This window comes from Chamaea fasciata, unplaced genomic scaffold (genome assembly GCF_029207755.1).
Source record: "Chamaea fasciata isolate MVZ Bird 193981 ecotype frontalis unplaced genomic scaffold, bChaFas1.0.hap1 SCAF_6, whole genome shotgun sequence".
Taxonomy (NCBI): Eukaryota; Metazoa; Chordata; class Aves; order Passeriformes; family Sylviidae; genus Chamaea; species Chamaea fasciata.
In genome coordinates, this window is record NW_027094091.1 from 26,572,265 (window position 1) to 26,595,557 (window position 23,293).

Below are 23,293 nucleotides of genomic sequence, written 5' to 3' on the forward strand. Positions count from 1 at the left end.
AGAGAGCAGTCCTGTTACTTCATCCAGTCTCAGACAACAAAAACATTAGAGCATTAGCCAGTTTATCACTATTTTTTGAGGAACCAGCACAGAGAGAAAGATTTCAAAGTGGTGCTTGGGAACAAATTGCTCTGCTACATTTCAGTGAAGAATTATAGAAGTACCAGGACTTGTATGTTGAACCACAAAGGACCAATTTTCCTTTGAAGCTATTCTTTCCCATGTCATTTTTTACATGGCTGCAGACAGAAAGGATTTGGGGTGACTTGACTGAGACAAAGGCAGTGATGAAAGGAAAGTAAAGCCTTTTTTAGTAAACACACGTAGAGCTTGCTTGGAGGTATAATTGATAGCAAGTAAACCAGTTAAAAGGCAGTGTTTATCAGTAACTGCATTTCAGTGCATTATCTTCTAAACAATTGTCCTTCTCTGTCATTTTGAAGTGACCTTGGAGGTCAGGAGAAGAAAAACATAACAGTTCATCTCCTCCTCTTTTTATTTTTCCCTTCTTTTCTGCATATTTACTGGAAAATAAATATATACAGCAGATTATCACAACATCAAAGCCATGACACGTGTCTTGCAGGCAAAAAACATCACTGCGTCTGTTTGGAAAGTGTACTTCACCTGAAGGTTAACCTGCTCATATGGTCAGGAAACATTGCCTGCTCCAGCAACATTTTCTTTGCTTTAAGTATTAGACAATTAATTTGAAAGAAGTAAGAAAAGAGCTCCAATTAAAAAACAAGTGCTATTTAATTGATGGCAAAGCTCCCACTGACTTCAAAGGAATTGAATCAGGCCTGTTTATGTGTTACATCCTGGCTTCACAATCTCAGCTGCACAAGAAAATGTTTGTGACATCTCTTTTCTGAATCCAGGCAGCAGCCAGAACACTTTGGACTGTGCTTCCCCTATCTCTGTACAGAGGAAAACAGATCCATGAGACCCTGGGCAGGACCAATCTCTTGGCACACCATACACCTGGCATCACTGCCACCAGAGAAGGACATGGACACAAGAGATCATCCTCTTATCCAGAGCCTTGTGGGCAGCATGGCTGGTTGCTATTGGCCTGAAAGAGAGGCACCTCCTCACGCTGTACAGATGGAGGTTGGCTGTCCTGAGGCCAACAGCTTGGCCCAAAGCAGTTCCTGAGCCACTGCATGAGCCAGACGGCTGCTGGAAGCTGGAGTTTATTCTTGATGCTGAATACAGCCAAGGGTTGTGAGTAGATTTCAGCCCACGTATACATACATGCTCTCTCTATCTGATAGCAGTTTCCCTCAAAGAGAGTATTTCTGACCATCTAACATCACCTTCTACAGAAAGCTCAGGGGACAGAAAACCACCTTAAAATTAACCAGAATGCAAGGCAGCTAGCAATTGTCTATTAATCACACATAATAAAGCAATCCCACAGATGGCAGTAGGTAGCAGACTCGTCAAACCACACACATTTAGGAGACTCCCCTGACAGTGAGGTCCAGCCAACAAGCATTACCTTGGTTTTGGGCAGGAGCATGTGCTGCATTAGGACACTGTGCAGGCCCTAGGCTTGCAAGCATTACTCCTGCAGTAATGCCTATTCAAAATAAATAACATTTTTTAAATCTTTCAAAGCCAGTTTAAGGATCTTGAATTGCAAATTATGTTCAGTTAAACCTTCAGCAAAATATCATGAAATATTTAAACCGACACAGTCGTGTCCTATAAAAGGGCAACTAACACTCCAGTAATGTCTGTATTTGACCAAAATCTACAGTGCCTGAAGCTCATTGTGTCTACCAGCTGTACTGATCTATTGCCAGAGCATTTTCTCTGATAGAAGTCCTCTACTACGTACACACAAAGCTAAAGGGAGCTAGGAATAGTTCAGAATTTTCTTTTTTTGGCTGTGATCTTCCCTGGAAAGTGCCCAAATGGTGGCATTGGACAGAAGCCCACAGCAGTACACCCACTCATGTGCTTATGCAGTACTCATCTCTTGTGGAAAACTGGAAATCCCCCTAAAAGCTGTGGCCTATCCAACAAGAGATGATTCATTAACTTTTATAGCACTTACTCCTTAGTCTTTAAAGGACTGCCAACAAAGCCAACATTGTGCCTTCACTCTCACAACTACCCAAAATATTGTTGGACTTACCAAGAACTCCCATCCACCACCTCTTGGTTCAGGAAGAGAAAATGAGGATCTCAGGGCAGAGAGAGACAAGTCCTGTTCCCAAATAATCCTGTGTGGCATCAATTAATTACTCACATGGTAGAGTTAGCAGGTGCTTGGATCTTCCCTAGGAAGCATACAGTAGCAACAGAAGCTAATTGCTGTCCTACACATATCTTCCTAAGGAAAACATTGCTTCATCAGAAAGTAATGCCTTGCAGATGCATGATTAGTTGGGCACTACTTGCTACTTGGTAGTAGCTGCTGAACACTGACTGATTTCGGCTTTAACTCCTGCTAATCTGATCCCACCTAACAAGAGCTGTGATTGTGGCTTTGTTGAAAAGGAAAACTAAAAATGGGTAAATATATACTAGTATTTTTTTAACACATAAAAACACTGAATAATGTTTTAAAAGACCTGCAAAAATGGGTATATTTTAACATTTGTAAAATTCAGAGCTAGACTTGCCTCCTGCCTGACAGTTGTGCACCTGATATTTGGTCTAGAGGTCTCTTTAGGGACACAACTGGCTATCCATCAAACAGGATGAACTCAAGCCCTGCCTTCACACCTCCCTGATACACCCTTGGCACTGGTGGCCAGGGTCAAGCTTGCATGGGTTTGCATAAGTGCTGACACTCAGGATGATTAATGTAAATTAGCCAGACATGTGACTTCAAATTTAGTGAAAGAAACAAATTCAGTTCCTGCAAGGACATGCCTTGCTCTGTATTAAGTGGAAAGAATAGCACTAAGTAAGCTCAGAAAACATATTTTCAAAACTCTAGCTGCATTGGTTCTACTTAAAACCTTGTATGTTTGAGCATCAGTATCTGTCTGCCTTATGCAAAGAGAATATTGCGAGTCTGGATGCACTAAACACAAGCTCTGACCAGGCACACAGGGGCAGCTGGTGGACAGTCTGGTAACCACAGCCTTATCTGGGAGAGATGGCTGCTCTGTGCTGTGTCCCTGGGTTGGGTCCAGCCATGCTGCACACTGGCAGCCCTTGCAGACCCCACACCACGCAAGTTCCAGGTACTGCCCGAGCAGAACAAATATACTTGGGGTCTAAAGCTCCACAGAAAGTCCTCGTGCTCTCAGCAGCCAGGGAGACCAGAGCTGCCGTCTGCTGCCAAACTGCCAGCTGGGTCAGGACATGGGTATTTTAATAAATGAGTAGCTGCCTAATAATGACCATAATTTTCAAGTAGCTTATGGGAATCTTTCAGACCAGCATGTGAAAGCTTTTTGTCTGAAGACTATGCTACAGATGGAGAAACTTTAGAAAAAATTTTCTTTTTGTTGGAGCGCATTGTCCTCTGCTGGTTCACTCTGCTGGTCGGATCTGTGGCCATGGCCAGGACAGTGTGTGCACATCAGCACATGCCCCACCACTGCCCATTGCCTTCTCTTTCCCTCCCCACGCCAGGCAGAGTCAGGCAGAACCAGTAGATAAATAATGAGCAGCACAGCTTTTGTGTTTCTGTGGCCAGGTAAGACATGCTATTTCTGGTGACAGAAGCCTTGGACAGGAAACACGAGCTGCCCTTCCATCCCCCTGTCCCACGGATGGCAGAGAAACCACACAAGCGCCCTCACCTTGCCGGGGTTGCTTCTGTCGGCGGGACAAGGCTGGGAGCCGCCAGCGCTGTAACTCCAGCCCGTCTCCTGCAAGAGGTCGGGGGTCTGCTGCCGGGTCTGCCGCGACACCACGAAGTGAACCTGCTTCTCGCTGGCCTGTGGGGGGAGGCACAGTGTGAATCCCACAGCCCCAGCGCAACAAACCCCTGCACCTCAGCCCTAGAGCGTCTGTGAAATGCGGGAACCACTTAAACGTTGGTTGGACTTCCCATTAATGAGGTTGCTATGACACAGAGCAGTAGCATCAGTTCAGGTCACTGAAGTTCATAAAAGTTTACTGCCAGCTACTTAATATTGCTCTTGAAAATTTGGTGTGAACTCTAAAAAATCCTTTCTCCCTCCCCCAAATTTGGCTGGAAGCAGTGATCCACCACAGTGAGTGCTGATTAGCTGTCACCTATACTTGTGTAGATCACTGCAAAGCAGCAATTTGCCTGCCATGGTAGAGAGACAGACGACTAGAGCTGTTGCTGCCCAATGGATGGGAAAGCTGAAAAAGATACAATTAACCCTGAAACCAGGTATGTGCTTACACCTTGCCCAGTGAAAGTGGGGGATAAACAATGTAATTAAGTCCACCTGCATGCAGTGAGCATGACAAATGTAAGGGAGCTTAAAGAAAGGGAGAAAGGGATTTTATTTCATGAAATAAAATCCTACTGCAGAGAGAAAGAGGGTGGACATAAGCAAGCACACAGGACAATGGAGTTTAGGATGGGAAAGCATCTCAAACCCTCACTCTAGGGAGAGCAGCTTCAAAAGCAAACAACCCAAGCTCCAATAACTTCTAGGCCTTTTTTGCAGTCAGAATACTTGTGTGCCTGAGAAATGATGCAATGCTTCTACTGAGATAATGTTTGCTTGTTATTTTTAAGGGGCTCTGTGTGTCTGCCTGATAGTTTAATTCTGTGTACAGGTGGGGTTTTTTTCTGTCTTATTGAATCAGCACTGTTTCCCTAGAAGCAAATGGCTTCATTTGCCCCTCAGTGAGACTCATATGAATCTGTTCAAGAAAACAGTGATACAAAGATAAAGCTGAGAGGGAGGGGGGTTTACCCGGATAAATCACAAAAGCCTGCCATAAACCAATATACTGAACTGAAATGAAGAACAGTGTAGAAATGACCTCAGTGCTCTAGAAGAACATGCAGATGTAGAAATTAATTCTCTAATCTCTTTCTCTCTAGGCTAAAGACCTTGCTGTAGTGCCAGGAAGGAGAGGCTCTTGATGACCAGTCTGCAGAAGAACTCCTGCCTGCTTGCTCTGAGGTTATACTGGAGGAACTGCTCAGTATCTAGTGTGAAGCTACCCACAAACACATCTGGAGGCCTGATGCCCCTGGGGCTGCAGTTGCAATGCTTGTTGGTACTGCAGCTCCCGGCTCTTTTGCTGGCATGATGACGTGCCCTGCTCACTGGGGAGAAGCTCCAAGGAAAGCTGGCATTGAAAAAGCAGCTGAAAACCAAAGCCAGATCCAGTTGTGCTATTGCAATCAAATCTCCCACACACAATTAACACAAGCCAGAGGAAGCTTCTGGGAATTTTGGTTTTATAGCCTGGTTTGTCCTTTTTGGAGTTGAGTTCAATAGCTGTAACTGAGAGTTAAAAAACCTTTGGAAAAATATCTTTTAGTTAAGAAAAAGCAACCTACCTCTCCTAAATCTCCAGCTTCAAGCTTGAAATATACATGTTCAAGCCATACTATTTTCAGTGAAGTAAAAAATGTGCATATCTTTGTTACTTTCCCAGTATCTTGGGGGATGTTATTTTTTTGACTTGAAACTCAGATCTTCACAGCTTCATAATATATCATTTGGTGCATACACACATATTTCAAAATAACTAGACATTTTTAACAGATCTGGTTTTATGGAATATTATTTCATGGACTCTTAACTCAGCTGGTACCTAAAAGCAGAATTCTGTATGTCAGGAGAAAGGAAACCACCCTGGTCCCTAGTTTGTAATATGACTCAGGTGGAACTGAACAATACAAGATTAAACCTCCCAAAGGCATGTGGCCCCATGAAAATACAGTTTTCTCTAAAATGAACAGTTTCAACTTAATGCAACTTTTTTTTGAAATTCATCTACTGCCACATGGTAAGCCTCAAAGTTGGTTATTTAGAGAACAGTTGTAAAACATGATTAATTCTCATAGAACAACTAGCAAAAGTTCAACAAGAATCTCTGTTGCAACGGCACATTTGTCTACAGGCCAGTCAAGCTGAGTAGTTTCTCAGAAGTCAGAGTGGTTTAGAAAGTTATCTAAACAACAAGAACAGCTTTTGTATTTACATAAAACAAATTAATGTTTCTACTGATCAGATTATTTATTGCTGATTCATTCTGATCTCTCCCTCCCTCTTGACAGTGGCTTTCCCCATAATTCTTTCTCTGTATTTTATGCTGAAGTGAAAATTAAGGAAAGGAGGTTAGCTTTGACACTGAGTGCAAGAAAGAGCTGAAACAATCTACTAGAATTAAAATCTGTTACAGCCAAGCAAATCAAGCAGGAAGGCAGAGACACAGTGGCAACATCTGAGCATCTAGTAGGTAACTGCATCTTACAAAGGGGCAACAGGGCTGCTTTTGGCAGAAGCTGCCCTATCTCTCGCAGGGATGATGGAGCATGGATATGCTGCCCATCACAACCTGCTTGTCAGAGGCAGTTGTTGGGAAGGAAAGCTGCTCATCTGTTTCTAGCAGCTGCTCCAAACTATGGTGGGGGAAGGAGGTGGGGAGGAGGGTGAACATCTGGGGTCAGTAAAGTCTGACTCAGCCCATGTAGCTTGTCTTGATGTACTCACATGAGCACCCCATATCTGTTACCTTGCTCCTTTTCTTGTCAGTCTCATGGAAAACAGATGTGGAATGTCTCATTATTTAGATTAAAAGTGCCACTTCTGACACAAGGCCATGGCTTAAGATGATGTGACAAACAGGAGGCAGAAAATTCCCAAGTGTTATGATGTGTGCATGTTCCTAATTAGCACTTACATGTTTTCTTCATTTCAGTTCTTGTGACTGAGCTTAGAGCTTATAAACCGCCAGGCATCTAATCTACTGATTAGCAACTGCTTCACATATGCTAGTGTATAGTTTCTATAGGCCTCAAGAATCAGATTTGTCTCAATTATTCATTATTTAAAAGTCAAAAGTAATCAGATTACACAGAAATCTGACAGTCTTCCAGCTGTGCTTGGTTTAACAAGCTACTCCACCTTTTATTGAATGTCCTGTTTTTAAAGAAACTGATGGTGTATCTGTAGCTTTCACCACCATAAATTAGAAGACCTCAGTGCATTGCAAGTGACATGCTGAGCTCTCAACAGGCAGGAAGGATGCTGTTGAGAAATCAGAGGACACAGTGAAATAGCCCTTCGTGTAAGAATCAAATGCAAAACATTTGTGGCTTCAGTATGAAGATTTTTCTCTGGCATAACATGGAAACAGGAAAGGCAAATGATAATTGATGAAAAACATAACAAAAAGACACAGGTTCCAGGAATTTTGCATTAGACAAACGTGATGCATAGAGCTCACATCAATGCAATGTAATCCTGGCTGTTTGGAAACCTGAGTTCCCCCTTTGATGGGCTTGTTTAAATTCCCAGGGACTGATGTAAATTTCAAGCATTATTATAAATAACATCCACTCTTTGGAGACCAATAAGGGCTTTAGTTACACTTTTAAACACTTGTATGTGAATCCTCTTGTTAGTAATTTTTTCCGTTTCATCTCACGTGTTTTTTGCTTATGAAGCACTGATGCCTTGTTTTGTGGCCATAAAGAACTGTGCCAAGAGTAATAGTTTTCTAGAAAAATTTTCATTCCAGACTTATTACCCTCAGAGAATTTAAACCTTCCCCTTTCTGCCTTCAGTTCCCAGTTAGTGAGCTGCATAAGGTAATCCAGAAAGATGCTGGACCAGAATTTCATCAACTGGCCTTATGTAAGAGGATGACATTTTCTTTACCTATGCTATAAACTTCACAAAAAAAGTTGGCTACAACTAACTGTGAATCTATGCTGACAGAGGACTCCTTTCTACAAAATGCATGGATTTGACTGTTTGTTTCAGTGTGACTGATATCACCCTGATAATACCTGTCAGAAAGAACAAGCAGCTGGACTGATTTGACATCTTGTTATTGAAGCCCATGAAATTCTTCAATATGTGAACAGCCTACATGTCTCCAAATGAAATTCAAAATTGCACAAGTATAATAACGGGTATAAATATGAGAAAAAAGCAACAAAAGATCCTTGACTATGCTTTTTATGATGACGTTTTCTAAAAACATAGTCTATAAACAAAAAAGGCATATTGGCTCTGGAGAGAAAATTAGGCAGAAGCTGACCAATTTTGTAGCTGAGAAAGGCACGGGGGTTTTTTTGTCTGACAATTCTGTGTTAGCACCCTTTTAGGACTCCACATGAATCAAAACAGAGATTAATAAAAACTACAGCTACAGATCTATTCTTCCAAAACATCTGGATTTCCATATACTAGATTTAGGTAAGAAATGTCTATAAGGTGTGGACTACCTTCAGGTGTAAACGACATCCATGGGAAATCATTGAGTCTGGTAGGGTGATGTTCATCCTGAAACATGCCATCCACTGGCTTAGGCTACTATCGTTTGCTCCAGGGCTGAACCAGAGAGCACTGTGACTCCTTCTGAGCCAGAGGAGTCAAGATTCTGCTAGAACCCATGCTGCCAGGGTGCAGGCTGGCATGCCTTCTGGCAGCTACCATCACTCTGGTCATGATCAGAGTGTACAGAGGTTTGCATTGATCTGTATGTTCCAAAACCTGATGGTAGCAGGCACCTCTGTGACAGTCCATGCCCATGTTTACACTCGGCCCACAGTAAAACCAAGGAGCATTCAGAGGAGTAAATTCCCATCCAACTTTGACTCCTTCCCTCTTCCAAACACACAGACTTGGTGTTTTGCAATGGATGGTGAAAAACACTGCTTGGTTTTTGCACAGTTCAAACCCCATGGTTAGACTGGGGATGACAAACCTGTATCAGCTGGGCTGCGCTCTCTGGGCTGCCATAGCGATGGTCGTGCCCATTGATGGCCAGCACGCGGTCATTCTCCTGCAGCTGCCCATCACGGGCAGCCATGCCGCCTTCCAGCAAGTTGAAAATAAATACCCCTGGCTCGTCGGCCTTGCGGACCAGCTTTATTCCCAGCTGCTCATCTGGGCTGCTCTTGTTTAATACAACGTGGAAGCTGTCATCCCTATTGCAGTGAGCATCAAGGGAAAGTCCACTGTTTCGGCACCGGTACCTCTGCTCTCGGAGCACCGTCAGTCGGAGCACGTGGCAGGGTTGCTTCAGGATTGACAGGGCATAGTTGTGAGGCACATTTTTGATATCCATGCCATTTACCTGGAAGAGAGAAGTGTAAATCAGCAGCAGAAAGATGGTCTATTCTGAGTTGGCACTGAGGAGGGTAGATCTGTATACACAGATGTCTTCATATGAAGTGACATGTGCTATTTCAAACTGTGTCACACAGGAGGCCAAGTTTGCAGTGCAGAAAAATCTTCCCCCCAAGAAAAGGATAAGCTGCACAGACAATTTCTGTCCTTTTTCTTCCCCTTTCTCCCTGATACTCTCCAGACATACATGTTAGTTTTCATCTTTCTTATTGCTCTTTCCCAAGCTTCAATATCCTTTCATGTATCTTAGTTTTATTCCACAGGCTTCTGATTTCAAATTGCCTTGCCAGCCTTTCCTTTCACTCCCACTGTTTTCCTGCTGTTTCTTTTCTTCTTTATCTCCCAGCTGTTCTAGGTACAGTAAAAAAAAAAAAAAAAAAAAAAAAAAAAAAAAAAAAAAAATTCTTCACTAATGAATCTCTAATTACAAAGAAGGAAAGAGCCTCAAGTAGAAGTTTAAATGCCCTAGATATTTACTAACAATTATGCTGATTTACCACACCAGAGAATCAGACTTTCCTTTTTTTCTTAGTGTTTTCCAGGTAAGATTTAATTTTGATGACAGCAAAACTGTAAAACTGTAAATTTGGCTGAGGAAAAGAAAGCAGAAAAAAGAGTTTCCAGTCAATCCCATCATGTTCATATGTGTAAGAGTGACTAGGCATTGCATTTTATATTGCTAAATGAAAACCAGTTGAAAGATTGTATTTCATCACTGGCTAGAAAACCTGAATCAGACAAGTTATTTCCATGTAGCTTTACATTGCGCAGGTTGAACCATTTAAGTATTAAGAAACATCTCCAAAATGTAAGAGAAATACTCCTCAACATGGACAAAAGCATTTGGCTGGTGTTTGCTTTTGCAGATGGCTTATGTGGGCACAGTGGGGCGGTTCTGCTGCAGTCTGGTGGGGAGGACTGCACCCAGAGAGACACAGCTCAACTAGCTTTAAGTTGCTACCTTGGGTACCACAAACAGCTGAGCTGCACCAGGATGGGGCTGAAGTTCACAGGAATCCTTGGTAAATCCTGGGCAGTCAGCCACAGCTGGAAAGAGCTAGGCTGGGCCCATCCGTGCTACAGTCACAGCTTCACTGCGCAGTTTGGATGTGCCCTGAAGGATCAGCTTTTTCTTAGTAGTGCCATTAACTTTGCTGCTCCGTGCTGGCACCAGGACAAAAGGCTCCCTGAAACACATAGCTGAGTGGTAGATGCTTATCCAGCTGCTGCCAGGAACCACCATCCAGAAGCATTTTTATTCACTGCTAGAGTAGCGTATGCCCAGATTGTGATCCTGGGAAATCCCTTTGGCCAAGTCTGTCTGACATAAAGCAGAAGGCATGGCACAACCCTGGCATGCCTCAGGTGTCCTCAGCTACCACTGGGGTCAGCAAAAGCTAGGAAATCATAGTTCCTTACATTCTGAACTTTAGAACGTCTTTCTGCATGCAACATTGCAAATCTCATCATGATCAACTTAAACCATCTTATTCTCCACCAGGATATTTTTATCTTGTACCTCCACAGTACTGTACCTTTAGTATCATGTCTCCAGGCAGCAATCTTCCATCTCTGGCGATTACCCCATCTCGATATATATGCTGTATAATAATGTGAACCAAAGGGGTCTCACTGCCTCCCACAATCCTAATGGCCAGATTTTCATGGGGATCGGTACGGCTGATCTTAATGCAGGTAATTTCCCCATCGGGAATCAGGTGATACAACCTGGGAAAACCTGGAAATGCATATTGTAAGGTGTTTATTTGACAACACAGCTTCGCTTTGTTGAAACATGCACCGTACAACCTCAAGTACCTGCAAGTTAGTCAAGCTAGGTTTTATGCATGGATGTGATTTATACCAAGTGGGAAGGAAAGGATAGGTAAGCTTGCTGAATGGTCTTGAAGGGATCTTTTTACAATTAATATATTCAAACTTCCTTTTCCCCCCCACAAAATAAAGACTTAAACCTTTGATGTAATCCAGAGAGATGAAATGTACTTACAGCTATATATGTCAATATTTTAAGGGAATAAAATACATTTTTTGTCACTAGAGACACCTAAGAACCAGGCCACAGTTTCTTGCTGGCCCTAGAACAGATGGGCATGGGCACCTCAACAAACATCATCCCTGCTGTGCTGGGTTGTAAACCTTATCTCAGCAGTAGCATCCCACATTGCCCTGTTTTCTCCATTTTTGGTGTCACAGTGGAGGACTGGGCTCTTGTTTTGTGACATCCAAGAAAGCCTTTTATTTATCTTTAGCTATCAGAAGGACAATATTTTTTTGACAAACCAAAGCACTCAGTAGTTTCCCCACCAGATCCCTCTCCTTTCATCACTGCTTGAACTCTAGGAAGTAGGAATGAGACTCTAGGAAGTAGGAATGAGTGGTTCTTACGGTGATGTGTCTATTAAAACCACAGTATGCTCAAAATATCTGGAGGGAAAGATCTCTGCTGGCCCTGGAAATCTGGCTGTGGGGAGGAGAGATTAATGGTGGGTAGGGATCCTTTTTTGTATTTATAATGCACTGGATAAGTGTATCATCTTCCAAACCCTACTTTTCAAGCGGCATATCTGATTTCACAGCAAGTCACTAATACTTTCTTTCCTTCTAGATCAGTTCAAAATTTTAACCCATATTCAGCAGTGAGGAAAGTTGAAGTAAAAGCTGCAGTGAATTTTCCAGCACAGGCATAGCAGCCTTCAATTATTTGGAATCCCCCAAAGCTGGGAGAAAGCATTTAAACTTTTTGCATGTGAGTCCAATCCAGTTATATCACAAACCTGTAAGTCAAAAAATTAACTGCTAATATTTTTTCAATAACCTATTTTAGAAATGAAAGTACAGTGAGTGTTAATGAATAGTGGTTAAGTGTAAAATAAAACTTAATAGACCAGAATCTGAGATGGAATAAATATTTGCTACTACAGAATTAGCAGGCAACAAACCAGCAAGGCACCAAATCCTTTAGAGAGAGAGAAAGAACAGGAAAAAAAATGGACAAACACCATGTTGCATCCCTTACCACTTCTTTGAACATATCTCTTCAGGGTGGGAAGCTGTCCTCCTCCTCGTCTGTAAAATGCACCTACCAGTAGCACAGACTTCGACCTTTGGTTTTACACAGACTTGACAGGCAATAAAAGTCTGTCTAGACAACTACACAGCCTTCACCAACCTAATAATCAACTATTCATTTACTCAACCATTTATTCTTCTAATAGCAGTTTCTGTGCTAATACATGTTTACTTCAGTTTTGCAGTCAACTTAAATGTTTCAGGAACGGAAGGTGCTTCATTTCCCCCATGCTCCTCTATTTTCTAAGTGCTATTTGCTCAGCTTGTAATTTGCTCAATTCTCTCTAGCCTGAAGGGTGGATTTACTTGATCTAAATCCGGGCCTTAAATGCACAGTTTGGTGATCTACTTGCTGTCTTCCTTTGCAGTGCACAGGCACACAAAGAGAGTGATTCCCCTGCTAAATCACCCCTGGAGGCGCCAAATGTTCTCCACTGCTGTGTAAGAAAAGAGGCAATTAACTCTGGTATCTCAGTGGCCTGATCCCTGCATCAGAATAATCATTTCACACTCTCAGTGTGGCTACAAGGGTAGTTATGTGTAAAAATACAAATGAAATTCAGGATAAATAGATCTTCCCTGCATGCAGATAAATTAATATATGTGTATATATTGAGGACTACCAAAACAGTACTATAATAGACCTACTTCTATTATAGTAGAAGTATTCTATTACTTCTGTTAGACCTACTTCTCACTTTACATCCTAACAAACTACACTTTTTGACACTGATGTTCGTTTTACCATAGCTTGTTCTAAAAATTCATCTAAAGGAATTACCCAGTTACATTTCTTGTATGGAGAATAGTGGCCTGAACAATCTATTGACACTCTCATGCAACTTCAATCTGTAATTATCTCAGAGCAAAATCAGGGCAACGTAGCAGTGAACAAGTCTCTACACTTGTACGAGGCTTACCTACATCTTTACATTTGTATAAACATAAATAGGTTTTTTAGTATTTTGAACAACGCCTTACCCGATTTATTAAGTGTTGCAGTAGTACTTGGCTGACTTTCAACATGACTTTATGCAGATTCTTTTAGAGGAATTTTTAATGTCTAATTTCCTTCTGAAATGTGCAGTCTACAACAACCCAAATCTTTTCAAGACGTTTTTGTTTCCAGTCTGCAAGTCTCTAATGCCACCCTTTCATAGTTGGCAGGCTGTACTGCCTCACATCCTGTCTTCATTTGATTTGTTCTTTATCAAATATACATAATAAACAGAAATATTTTTTCCTCAGATGGGCTAAGCAACCAAAAGAATTCCCTTATGATCCATTAATTTCTGCTCTCTTAATTGAAGACTTGCCTCTTCTTTTCATTCTAGACATCTACATGGACATTCGTATTACCAACAACCTAGATTGTTGTAAGCAAAAGGTCAATGCCTATTTTGACAAACTAATGGTAAGTGTGGCAATCTAAATATATAAAGTATACAAATAAACTTTTTAAAAATAAGAAAATTCATAATTGCCTTTTCACCAAAAACTCTGCATACATTGTGTGCAGTTTGATGAAAACTTACCATGGGTATTTCATGATGATGCCATGACTAGAAAGCAATGTCTTCAAATCGAATTTCTAATGTATAGACCATACTCAGTAAAGGTGGACCCTGCTTCAGCACCTGGTTGCATACAATGACTGGGGCCTCAGCAGCCCAGTTGAAGGAACTACGACTGAGTTGAGGGCTTGTACCTTTCAGACATATATAGGTTCTATTGTGAGGCTGGAGTATCATTTTTCACAGACTCCATTTTCCAGCCCTCACACTCTTATTTGAAATTCTCCATTTTCTTTGGTCAGGTTTTCCAGAGCAGGAAAACCCAGGAGTATTGCATACCTTTCTTTACCATTTTATATTTCCAGTTCTTAAATATTGAAGGTCTGCTGAATCTAGAAAGAAGGAAACTTTCCGTCTTGTTTTTGGTGATTCTTCCAGGTATTCCCACAGAGTGTCGTGTTTTTGTCACGGGGGGTTGTATGGAGCATTCTGAATCTGTCAATATAATAAAATGTCATCTTGGAGTGGTTTTGGTTCAACTGGGCAGAAACACCAATGAAGAGTAGTGGGTTTGGTTCTCTGATTTGATTTCTCGGCCACTACATTAATTGGTGCATTGATGCACCTGCATTCAGAAAGGCTGTGTGGGCTGTTTCTCAAGCAGTATTCTGTTACTATTAGTGTGCAGTTTTATCAATATTTTCACACATCACATTATGATAACAACATAGGAGAGACCAGCTTTGCACAGTGAACTCCATTTATCCAGCACAATGTGGGATACTGGGCATTTGATTGTATAGTGGCCACGACAGAGCACTACAAAATTTTTAGTATGATTACTACTTTTTCCTCACAGTTTATAATATTTAATGGTAGCATTCCTTCAGTGCTCAGGTTTCCGCTGACTTTTGTGCGTATCATGTTCCCTCCAACAGTGCTGCCATGAGGGTAGCTTCTGCCTTCATTCCCAGGATTCAGTGTGACAATGTGCAATGTTTGCTGTGACTCTTGAGTCCAGATTAATCAAAGGTCACCGTAAACAAAACTTGTATCTGTGGTTGCAAGTCCTCATTGACATCAGGCAGCCTGACTAATGTGCCAGCTCACCCCCACAAACAGGACCATCTGCAGGAACACATACTCATGCTTCCCAGCATCTGGACACCAGAATTTAAATTAAGCTTGTGTAACCTAGTCTTGGAAAATTCATGTGTCTGTGAGTGTCCATGCCCTTGTGCTGGTGGGGAACTTTATTCTGCAAATTTTCCTTCCCAATAGATTTTCATTTATCATGTCATTCTCCCAGAGGTTTGCCATAATTTTGATTTAATGCCTTCCATTAATTCTGTAGTGATGTTTCTCCCATGGAGGAGCAGGTAGAACGTGTTGCCAGTTCTAATGTATCTTCTTGCTTCTGGACATTCCTCTCACCAAAGGAGTCCCAAAAGAACTAAAATGAAACTGTTGCTGAGTTGACTGTGTCCCTAAAGAGTTGTGACTCTTACTTACAGCAAGCAAATGTATCAGTCTGCAGTAGAGGAAATGCTACAGAGACAATCTCTTTCTTCGGGAAATTGCCTGGCTCATCGTTCCAGAGCAGAGCACTTGGAACCAGCCCTGTAACAGCTGTTTTGGGAAATCAGAATGGCAACTGAATCAAATCTGAGAAAAATAGGAACAGTGTGGGATTTCTGTGGGTGCAGCCTACCTGAGACAGAAGTGGGGTTGCAGTGTCTTCTCCTGGGGCTGGGTAAACCACTGGCTTTTTTTTTTTTTTTTTTTTTTTTTTTTTTTTTTTTTTTTATTTCCTGCACATAGAGAGCCTTAATGCCATGAAATCGTTGATACCATCTGTGTTTCCCTTACATTCTTTTTCTTCATATACTTTTCCAAACACTGAAGTATTTATAATATCTCTCTCTCTCTCAAATATACAACAGGGCTCACACTGAAGAGTACAAGAGGGAAGCCTGTTCTGTGGTTCTGCCAGTGCCTGCAGGGGCTGCCTTGGTCTTGACTGCTGCAAAGCAATAACAGATGGTAGAACTGCATCCACTGTGAGACTGAGTTTGACTTCGAAAAACATGTGCCATCCTCAAGCAATCCTAAATTAAATTTTACAATGGCTTGACTGCAAAATGAAATCAATGAATGTATTTGAAAGTCAAAACCACAGCTATTTTACTCTAAAACTGTATGGAGGTTTTTTAAATTGTACCTGAAATTTTTTCCTCCTAAAACATTAGCTGGTTTACAACTTGTATTTGTAGATCAGTTTGAGTAAAGAGTACATATATCTATAGTCTTTCTTGGAACTGAATTTAAGGTGTAAAGCCAAATTAAGAGCACAGTGATACAAATAAGCATAGCAAAGCTGGAGCAGTCTTAGCTTGGAGGTATTTTATCGTTTAAGTAGATTGTCAAGGTCATTTATACTAGTAGATCTAGTCAAAAGATATTATATCTTAAATGCATCAGTGCCATAAGCATGTCCCTGTCACCTTCCCTCACATCTCAGAATGAAACTCTTAAATTTTCTAAATTTCTACTTCAGACCTGGAAAGCTATTTGTAGCTGTAAATGCTGTTAATGAAATTGCTCTCAGGTAAATATCACAAGCTTGGGTGCTGCCTGCAGACAAATATTTCTTTGCATGGGATTTTGCAAATAAAAAAGTACCGAAAATGAGAAAATCTTAACATCTCCTTCCCCCAAACTATTTTCTCATTAGCGTTTGTACTTTTCATTCACTTCTAACATTTTCTTTGGTCTGGACATTTAACAATTCTCTACTGAAAATGCCACAAAAACAGAGAAACAAAGCCTGAATCATTTAAATCCAAAATGACCACATATATATAACACTGTTTATACAAATCAAACAACAGGATATAAACATAAATAGTGATCTCTACAGTTCAGGATGGCTTACCAGCTCCAGATATAAGATAGCATTAGACTGTAACTCTTTCTCTGCTGTAATTATAACAGAAACACATTTGATACTATACATCATATTTTACAATGTCCCTGGGTGTCAAAGAGTTTTCCAAAACCAGTACTAGATTCAGCTTCAAGTTAAGAAGAATTTGAATGTTTTTTCTCCCTCATCAGAAACTATTATTTTGTCTTGTACCTTCACAGTCATATCGCAGTTGAGCACTGGCTCAACAAACATAGCGGCTTCAGATTAAAGGCACCTACACACTCTGCATGAAGGGTTGTTGATGGCTAATACATGGCTACTTGTTATGGTGTTCATTCCCAGAGCTCCTTTGACCAAAATACAGGCAAAACAGGTTAAACAGAGACACATGAATTCAGATGGGGGTATTCTGAAAACTGGAGTCAGATGAATTATACATTGAGCTTTGCCAGATGATCTTACTGGTCCTTTATCAAGAAGAGGTTATCAGCAAGAAGGGGCTTGTATCACTCTGTGCTCACTGTGAGGCTGGTATAGTCTCAGCTTTATTCTCCTCATGCACTGACTAAACCTGATGAGGAAAGTGGTCACCAGAGAGTTGTTGAGGTGCTGTCTGATCTCCTGGGGCAATGAGTCATGACTGAGTTGTGTCCTCAGGTGGTTCCATTCACAAACCTGTGAAACTTTGGGCAAAGCAGCAGCAGCAGCTTTCCCCTCTGGGTGTGGGGACCTCTGAAGTCAGGAACCACTTCATTCACCCCCACAGGAGCACCTCCATTCCCAGGAGAGTGTAACGGCAAAGGTGAGACAGACATGCAGGGCTCCCTTTTCTTCAATAGACAAGACTTTTAGTGAGCACAGGGCAGTGCATACAGCAGCTATCCCTAAAGACTGACCAACAGCTCTGAGCAGAACTCTAGCTGCAGACTGCTCAGAGCAGCTGAGTTAAAAAAATAAATAAAAGAAGAAAACATACAGAACTGGAGAAGAAAACCAGCCCCCAGATGGCAGGATGATGATAACTGCTACAAAAAGAAGTACATTCATTTCTACCTCCAAGAAGGAGGAACAGAGAAAGCATTTGAGTTGCCATACACAATGCACCTGCTGAAAAGGACAGAATAAAAAATTTTGTTCAGGTTGTATTTGTATCACTTCAAGTTACTTGCTTGGATTTTTTTAAAGATCAATTTCCAGAATGGTGTAATCAAAATGCATTCTTTGCAAATGTAATTAATAAAGTAATTTAGGTACCCAGCTTCTGTGATCTCATACTTAAGAGTAACTGCTTATTAAGTAATTATAGGCCTACCTGGTTTTTCCAGTGCAGCAGAATACATTTGGAAGTTTACAGGCGTGCTTGGTGTAGAGGAATGAAACCACAAGCAGAGCCAAGGAGAGAATGACAATCCTGACACTGCCAGTGGGGCCCTGGAGTGACTGCCATTATACATCCCTTACAGAGACAACAATGCTTTTCATTTGCTGGAAATGTAAAGACCAGTGCCACCTTCACACTTTACTGCTAACTTCTGCTAACATCTGGACTGCACTGGGCTATTGTATAGGTGCTCTTGACATCCAGATCACCTGCACACTCTGGACATGAAGCCTAGCTTTCAGTGGAACTATTACTAATGTCAGCTAAATGTCTAGGTAGAAAGTGGTCTGTATCTCATCCTGAAGAGATGTCTTTTAAAAATATGGACTTGAAGCATGGAGAATTTCACTCATTCCAAAAAAAGGCAAGCTTTTACTTACAGTGGATTGAAGAGTTGCTATGGAATGAGAAATATATCTGCCTGCTCAAACAGAGATATAAACAATTTACTTGCAAAATTTTACTTGGGGAAAAATAATAAAACACTATTTTTTAATTTAAAAAATTAAAAATTATTGAAAATATAGTAAAATTATTCATGATGTTTCCAGTTCAAGGAGTATATTCAAATCCCTTTTATGGAAAAGGTTCACAGTTTTGAAATACCAGGTTTTATTTTGGCTCTATTAGCATGTGAAGTAGGAGAGTAAGTACCAAGAACACAATAGCATAGTGAAACTCTTCTCGAGGAATAAGCAAATAAAGCAGAAGAATAATGAACATGGTTCTCTGATTCACCACTATTCACAATGGCATCACAATGACACCTAAAAGTAGCATTTGGCAGCCTTTTGTGCTTATTTTGTGTGTGTTTCAATGAGAACTTGAATACAAAGCAAAAAGAAGTTGGATATTTTGTATTCTTAAAGCCTGCATCCTGAAATTTGATCTGGGAAGAGGCATGAGGTGCTGAGGCATCAAGCGAAGGAATAATAAGCTGAGTGAAGACCTCAATTGAGACATTGATTCCCACTCTATCATCACTTCCTCTTGATGCATGAATGCCATTATTGTTTCATAATTATGGTCCAAACTGATTAGTAACATTTGCTTTGAGAATGCCAAATGTTAAGTGTTACTACCTGTCAGACCCCTCATCCCTGACATATATCACACAAACTTGCCTCTCCCTGCTGTTTAAGAGCAGAGCATTCTTACCTCATCACCTGCCTGGCTGAGGTAATAAAGGAGCCCACAGAAATGCTGGAATAATTACAGCACTCTGCACTTTCATACCATCCTCCCACTGGGAATTTCCAGTGCCTCATAAACATTAGCCAAAACTCATTAAGTTCCTCTAAAGTATCATTATTGTAATCCATTTGCTTTAGAGGGACAGGCACATGCCGATCAAGAGACTTGAACAAAATTACAGAGCAAATCAGTGACAGCTCCAGTAATAGATCCCAGATGCCCAGATCCTACATCCCGTGGGCTAGATACTGGGCTGGGTATAGCATCCAGGCTGTTGCCAGAACAGCCCTACATGAGGTCTCACACACCCCAGCAATATTCTTGCCTGCCAGTCAGTAACATCTTTTGAAAGAAGAAAACAAGGAAAGATTGCATTTTTTGGTTTGTTTGTTTGTTTTAAACATGCACAGCCCACCACATGAAAGGCACGTCAGTCATGGATATCCAGTTCCCAAGTGGGTAGGGCCTCCTACTCCATTTTAAGTGATAACACAAGATGAACAAAACATTACCTTCCTCTCCAGCAGCAGAGTTTCCAACAGTCTCCCTTTCCCGGTCAGTCTGGTTGGAAACGGCACTTCCACTTTTTGTCCTTCGAAGAACGCTGAATGCCTTGTTTATTTTTTTAAAGGATCTGCTTCTTATAGTGGAACGTTCAAAGTGTCGAGCTGCAACAGCAGGAAGAAACCAAATCAATACAGTTCAGCAGTTCTGGTCTAGAACCACAGCATTTCTGTCGCCCTCAGCATACGATGGGATATAACATCAGCATCAGGGCTGCCTGTACTTCACCTTTGCCCCCAAGTCCCGCTGATACTTCAAGGCTGCACCCACCTGAATCTGGGTACAATCACTCTACCTCAGTCCCACACCCTCGAATTGCCACCTTCCTGTCTGTTTTGCCAACCACAATCTCCTGTGAGCGTGGAAGCCTTGGAAAGAATAACCCTCCATCAAGACAGAATCAGCAGCAATCCTGTGAAAAATACAATTAAAAGGAAGAAGCACTGCCCTTCCCAAGCTATACACGTTTGACCAAAAAGATCTGGAAGTCATTAAAAAGTCATCTTGAAAAAATCCCCACGACTACTACTACTGCCTCAAAACCTTGCAATGCTTCTAAAGCCACCAACGATTGCCAACTATTTCATGACAAAAAATTCAAATATTATTAGGTGGGAGGGATCAAAAAAATCACATATTCTGACTCAGGTATGGCAATACAAAAGAAAAGTTATAATATCAACACATGTCACTCTTTTCCATCCTGCTAAAAATATCTTCATGGCTGTTGCTGTTCTGTCCGTTCCAGCTCTGCATGCTAGCCAAATATTGTAATCTAATAATACAACATTCCCTCAAACCAGACTGTGGCCTCTACACTCAATAAAACTGACAGAATTTATTGAGATTCTGGTTCTCTCTTCATGCACCCTTCCTTTCCTCACCTCTCCAAACCCTGGCAGAACAAAAGGATAATACTTCTCATTTCCTAGTCTTTCTTCATCCCTTCATCCATTTTCCCAACACACAACTGGCGGCGCACAAGCTGGGATTTTCATTTTAGCTTCAGAATCCTCAAATACATGCTTTGAACTCACTGCTAACACTTCTGACTCTGGCTTTGGCCAGGTCATGTTTTTCAAACATGGCACCCATCAGAGACAGGTGCAGTGTCTCAAGGTGAAAGATCGAGGCAAAGTTTTCTGATACAGCTTATCCCTGACTGTTGTTATTTCAGCAGGACCAGCTCCTCCAAACTGCACCTTCCCAAGAAGCTGGCAGATGTCCCCCAAGCTCCTAAGGCAATTCTTAAAGTTGTTTTGTTTTGTTTTGTTTTTTTTCCTGAAAACACATGGCAAATGAGAAACAGAGTTCCCAACAGGATTTTGGGTAGATGCCCATGTCTGTGGGGGTTTCTTGGGCCACCAAGATTTAGTGGAGAGAGATTACCCGCTATACCATCTCCCCAGCCCATTACACTTAACATTTAATCTTCCAGCTGAGTTGACTTACCTAAATAATCTTTCTAAAGATTTGCAGTTTACAGGTGTACAGTTAGTCCAGCTTCAGCTTGATGCTGCCCTTGGTCAAGACATTTTTTTCCACCTCAAATCTACTGGGTCACTGAGTGTGCAGTTTGATAAACCATGTAAAATGAAAGCTTTGGCTTCCTCCACCCCTTTTTCTTTTTGTTTTTTTAATCCTCCAGTGACATATATTTAACAGAAAAAATGCATGTTGCAAGGGGCTAGAAAGCTCTGAAGGCACCATTTTTGGCTCTTACTTCTGTTGCGGTTGCTGCGGTGCAGGTCTCCAGGGCTGCTACCCAGCTGACTGTCCTCTGAGGTGGGGCTGAAGGCCGGGTTCACCAGCCCTGGCTCATCTGTCATTAAGGCGATGGCTGCAGCTGCTGAGAGCTCAGGGCCCAGGGCAGTGACTGCTAAGCTGGAGCCATGGTCTGGAGAGCAGTCCTGGGAACGCCTCTTCCGTTCCTTGGTAAGGCCATAGTGGGATGCTCCTTTACATCTAAGAAGAAGGGAGGGAAAGAGAGACATGATAGCAAGTTCTGTTTAAACCTTGCATACTTATGGAAATCATCTGGTTCCAAGGAATCACTTGGAGTACAACCTGTGATGATCATGGTGACCATGAGTGAAATATGGATGATTAACAAGAGGGAAAAATGCCAGTATGTGCTTCAAAGGAGGTGAGTTACCACCTTACATGGGAAGGGTACTGCTGGTCAAAGTAAAATAGAGAGCCTCAGCCTTGTCAGTAGTCTTATGTGTATAAATAGTTACTGTGGATGCAAGAGGACAAGAATAGCAGGTGGCTAATTAAGCCAGAGGCTACAGTCTGTAATTTCCTACTTGCTTCTGCTTGACGAAGGAGAGCAAGGTGAAGCCTGACAGCTTCTCTGGGTCTGCTAGTGAAATAAAAGGCACCTTACCCAGTCCTGCCTCCTGAAAAGCCCTCCTGGCCATCAAAGTAGTCACATGTGGAGCATGGCACTGTAGAGACCAGAATAAACAATAAAGGGAGGGCTCCAGGTGGGAGCTGAACACCTGGGGGCTGCAGGAACCCAGGCCCCACATGGTGCCTGTACAGACCATTTACTACTTCAACTGGATCTGATGAATTGTTTTCATATTCAGCCACAGAGATGAAGTTGCCAACTCTGCCATTCCAGCTCAGTTGAGACACTAAAATAGGCAGGTCATTGCCTTGAGAGAGGAAGAGGTGCAAGTGGGGATGGGGGGCCCCACTGGCCCTGCAGCCTCACCAAAGTCAAGGAGGGAGTGCAGAGCTCCCACCAAGGGGCTGGGACCAGGTCCTCATGCCAAGGTCCTTGCGCCAGCCTGGAACTACACCAGCTTGGGGACCACAAGGCAGGTTCTAAACTACTTCCAGGGGAAAATCCTTGGTTTCTACTGGAGAAACACATGTTCCCAAAAGAGCTGAAGATACAGCATTATAAGGGGAAAATTACAAGACTGCTTTGAAACAAACTTAGTTATGCTTCCAACTATCTGCTCTATATTCATCCTAGACAGCAAAGACAGGACCATGCATGGCATTTCTTTTTTAAGACTCATCAAAAAAGTCACTTGAATGAAATTAAAGGTCACTGTAGTCTTCATGAGTCAGTATTCAATTAAAGCTATAAAATAACTGAAAAGATGGAGTGACCAAGGACGCAGCATCTGTGACTTCACCAGCACCACTTCTGCCCAGTGCCCACCCACTAGAACCACATTCGGTGCATTAAAAAAAAAAAAAATCTGCCTTTTAATCCTAATCTAATGAGCTTGGCCTACTTTCAGTTACTATTATCCCTTTCTTCATAGCACAGGCTAACTGACGACTTTCATGAAAGTGCCCTGTAGGACAAACTCACAGAAATAGCTGC

General features: G+C 41.8%; 1 protein-coding gene across 3 annotated transcripts in view; it reads right to left on the reverse strand.

The window, feature by feature from the left end:
- LNX1 (ligand of numb-protein X 1) overlaps nucleotides 1-23,293 on the reverse strand; it is a 121,455-nt gene that overhangs the window by 12,770 nt on the left and 85,392 nt on the right. For 2 of the 3 annotated variants that reach the window (XM_066185742.1, XM_066185743.1), the window contains 5 exons: nucleotides 21,668-21,909; nucleotides 19,893-20,048; nucleotides 10,808-11,010; nucleotides 8,848-9,219; nucleotides 3,771-3,908 (listed from right to left, as the gene is read on the reverse strand). In XM_066185742.1, coding sequence (XP_066041839.1) covers nucleotides 3,771-3,908; nucleotides 8,848-9,219; nucleotides 10,808-11,010; nucleotides 19,893-20,048; nucleotides 21,668-21,909 — 1,111 coding nt within the window. Of the gene's footprint in view, nucleotides 1-3,770; nucleotides 3,909-8,847; nucleotides 9,220-10,807; nucleotides 11,011-14,215; nucleotides 14,372-19,892; nucleotides 20,049-21,667; nucleotides 21,910-23,293 lie in introns of all 3 variants that reach the window. The other variant, XM_066185741.1, reaches the window with a different exon arrangement.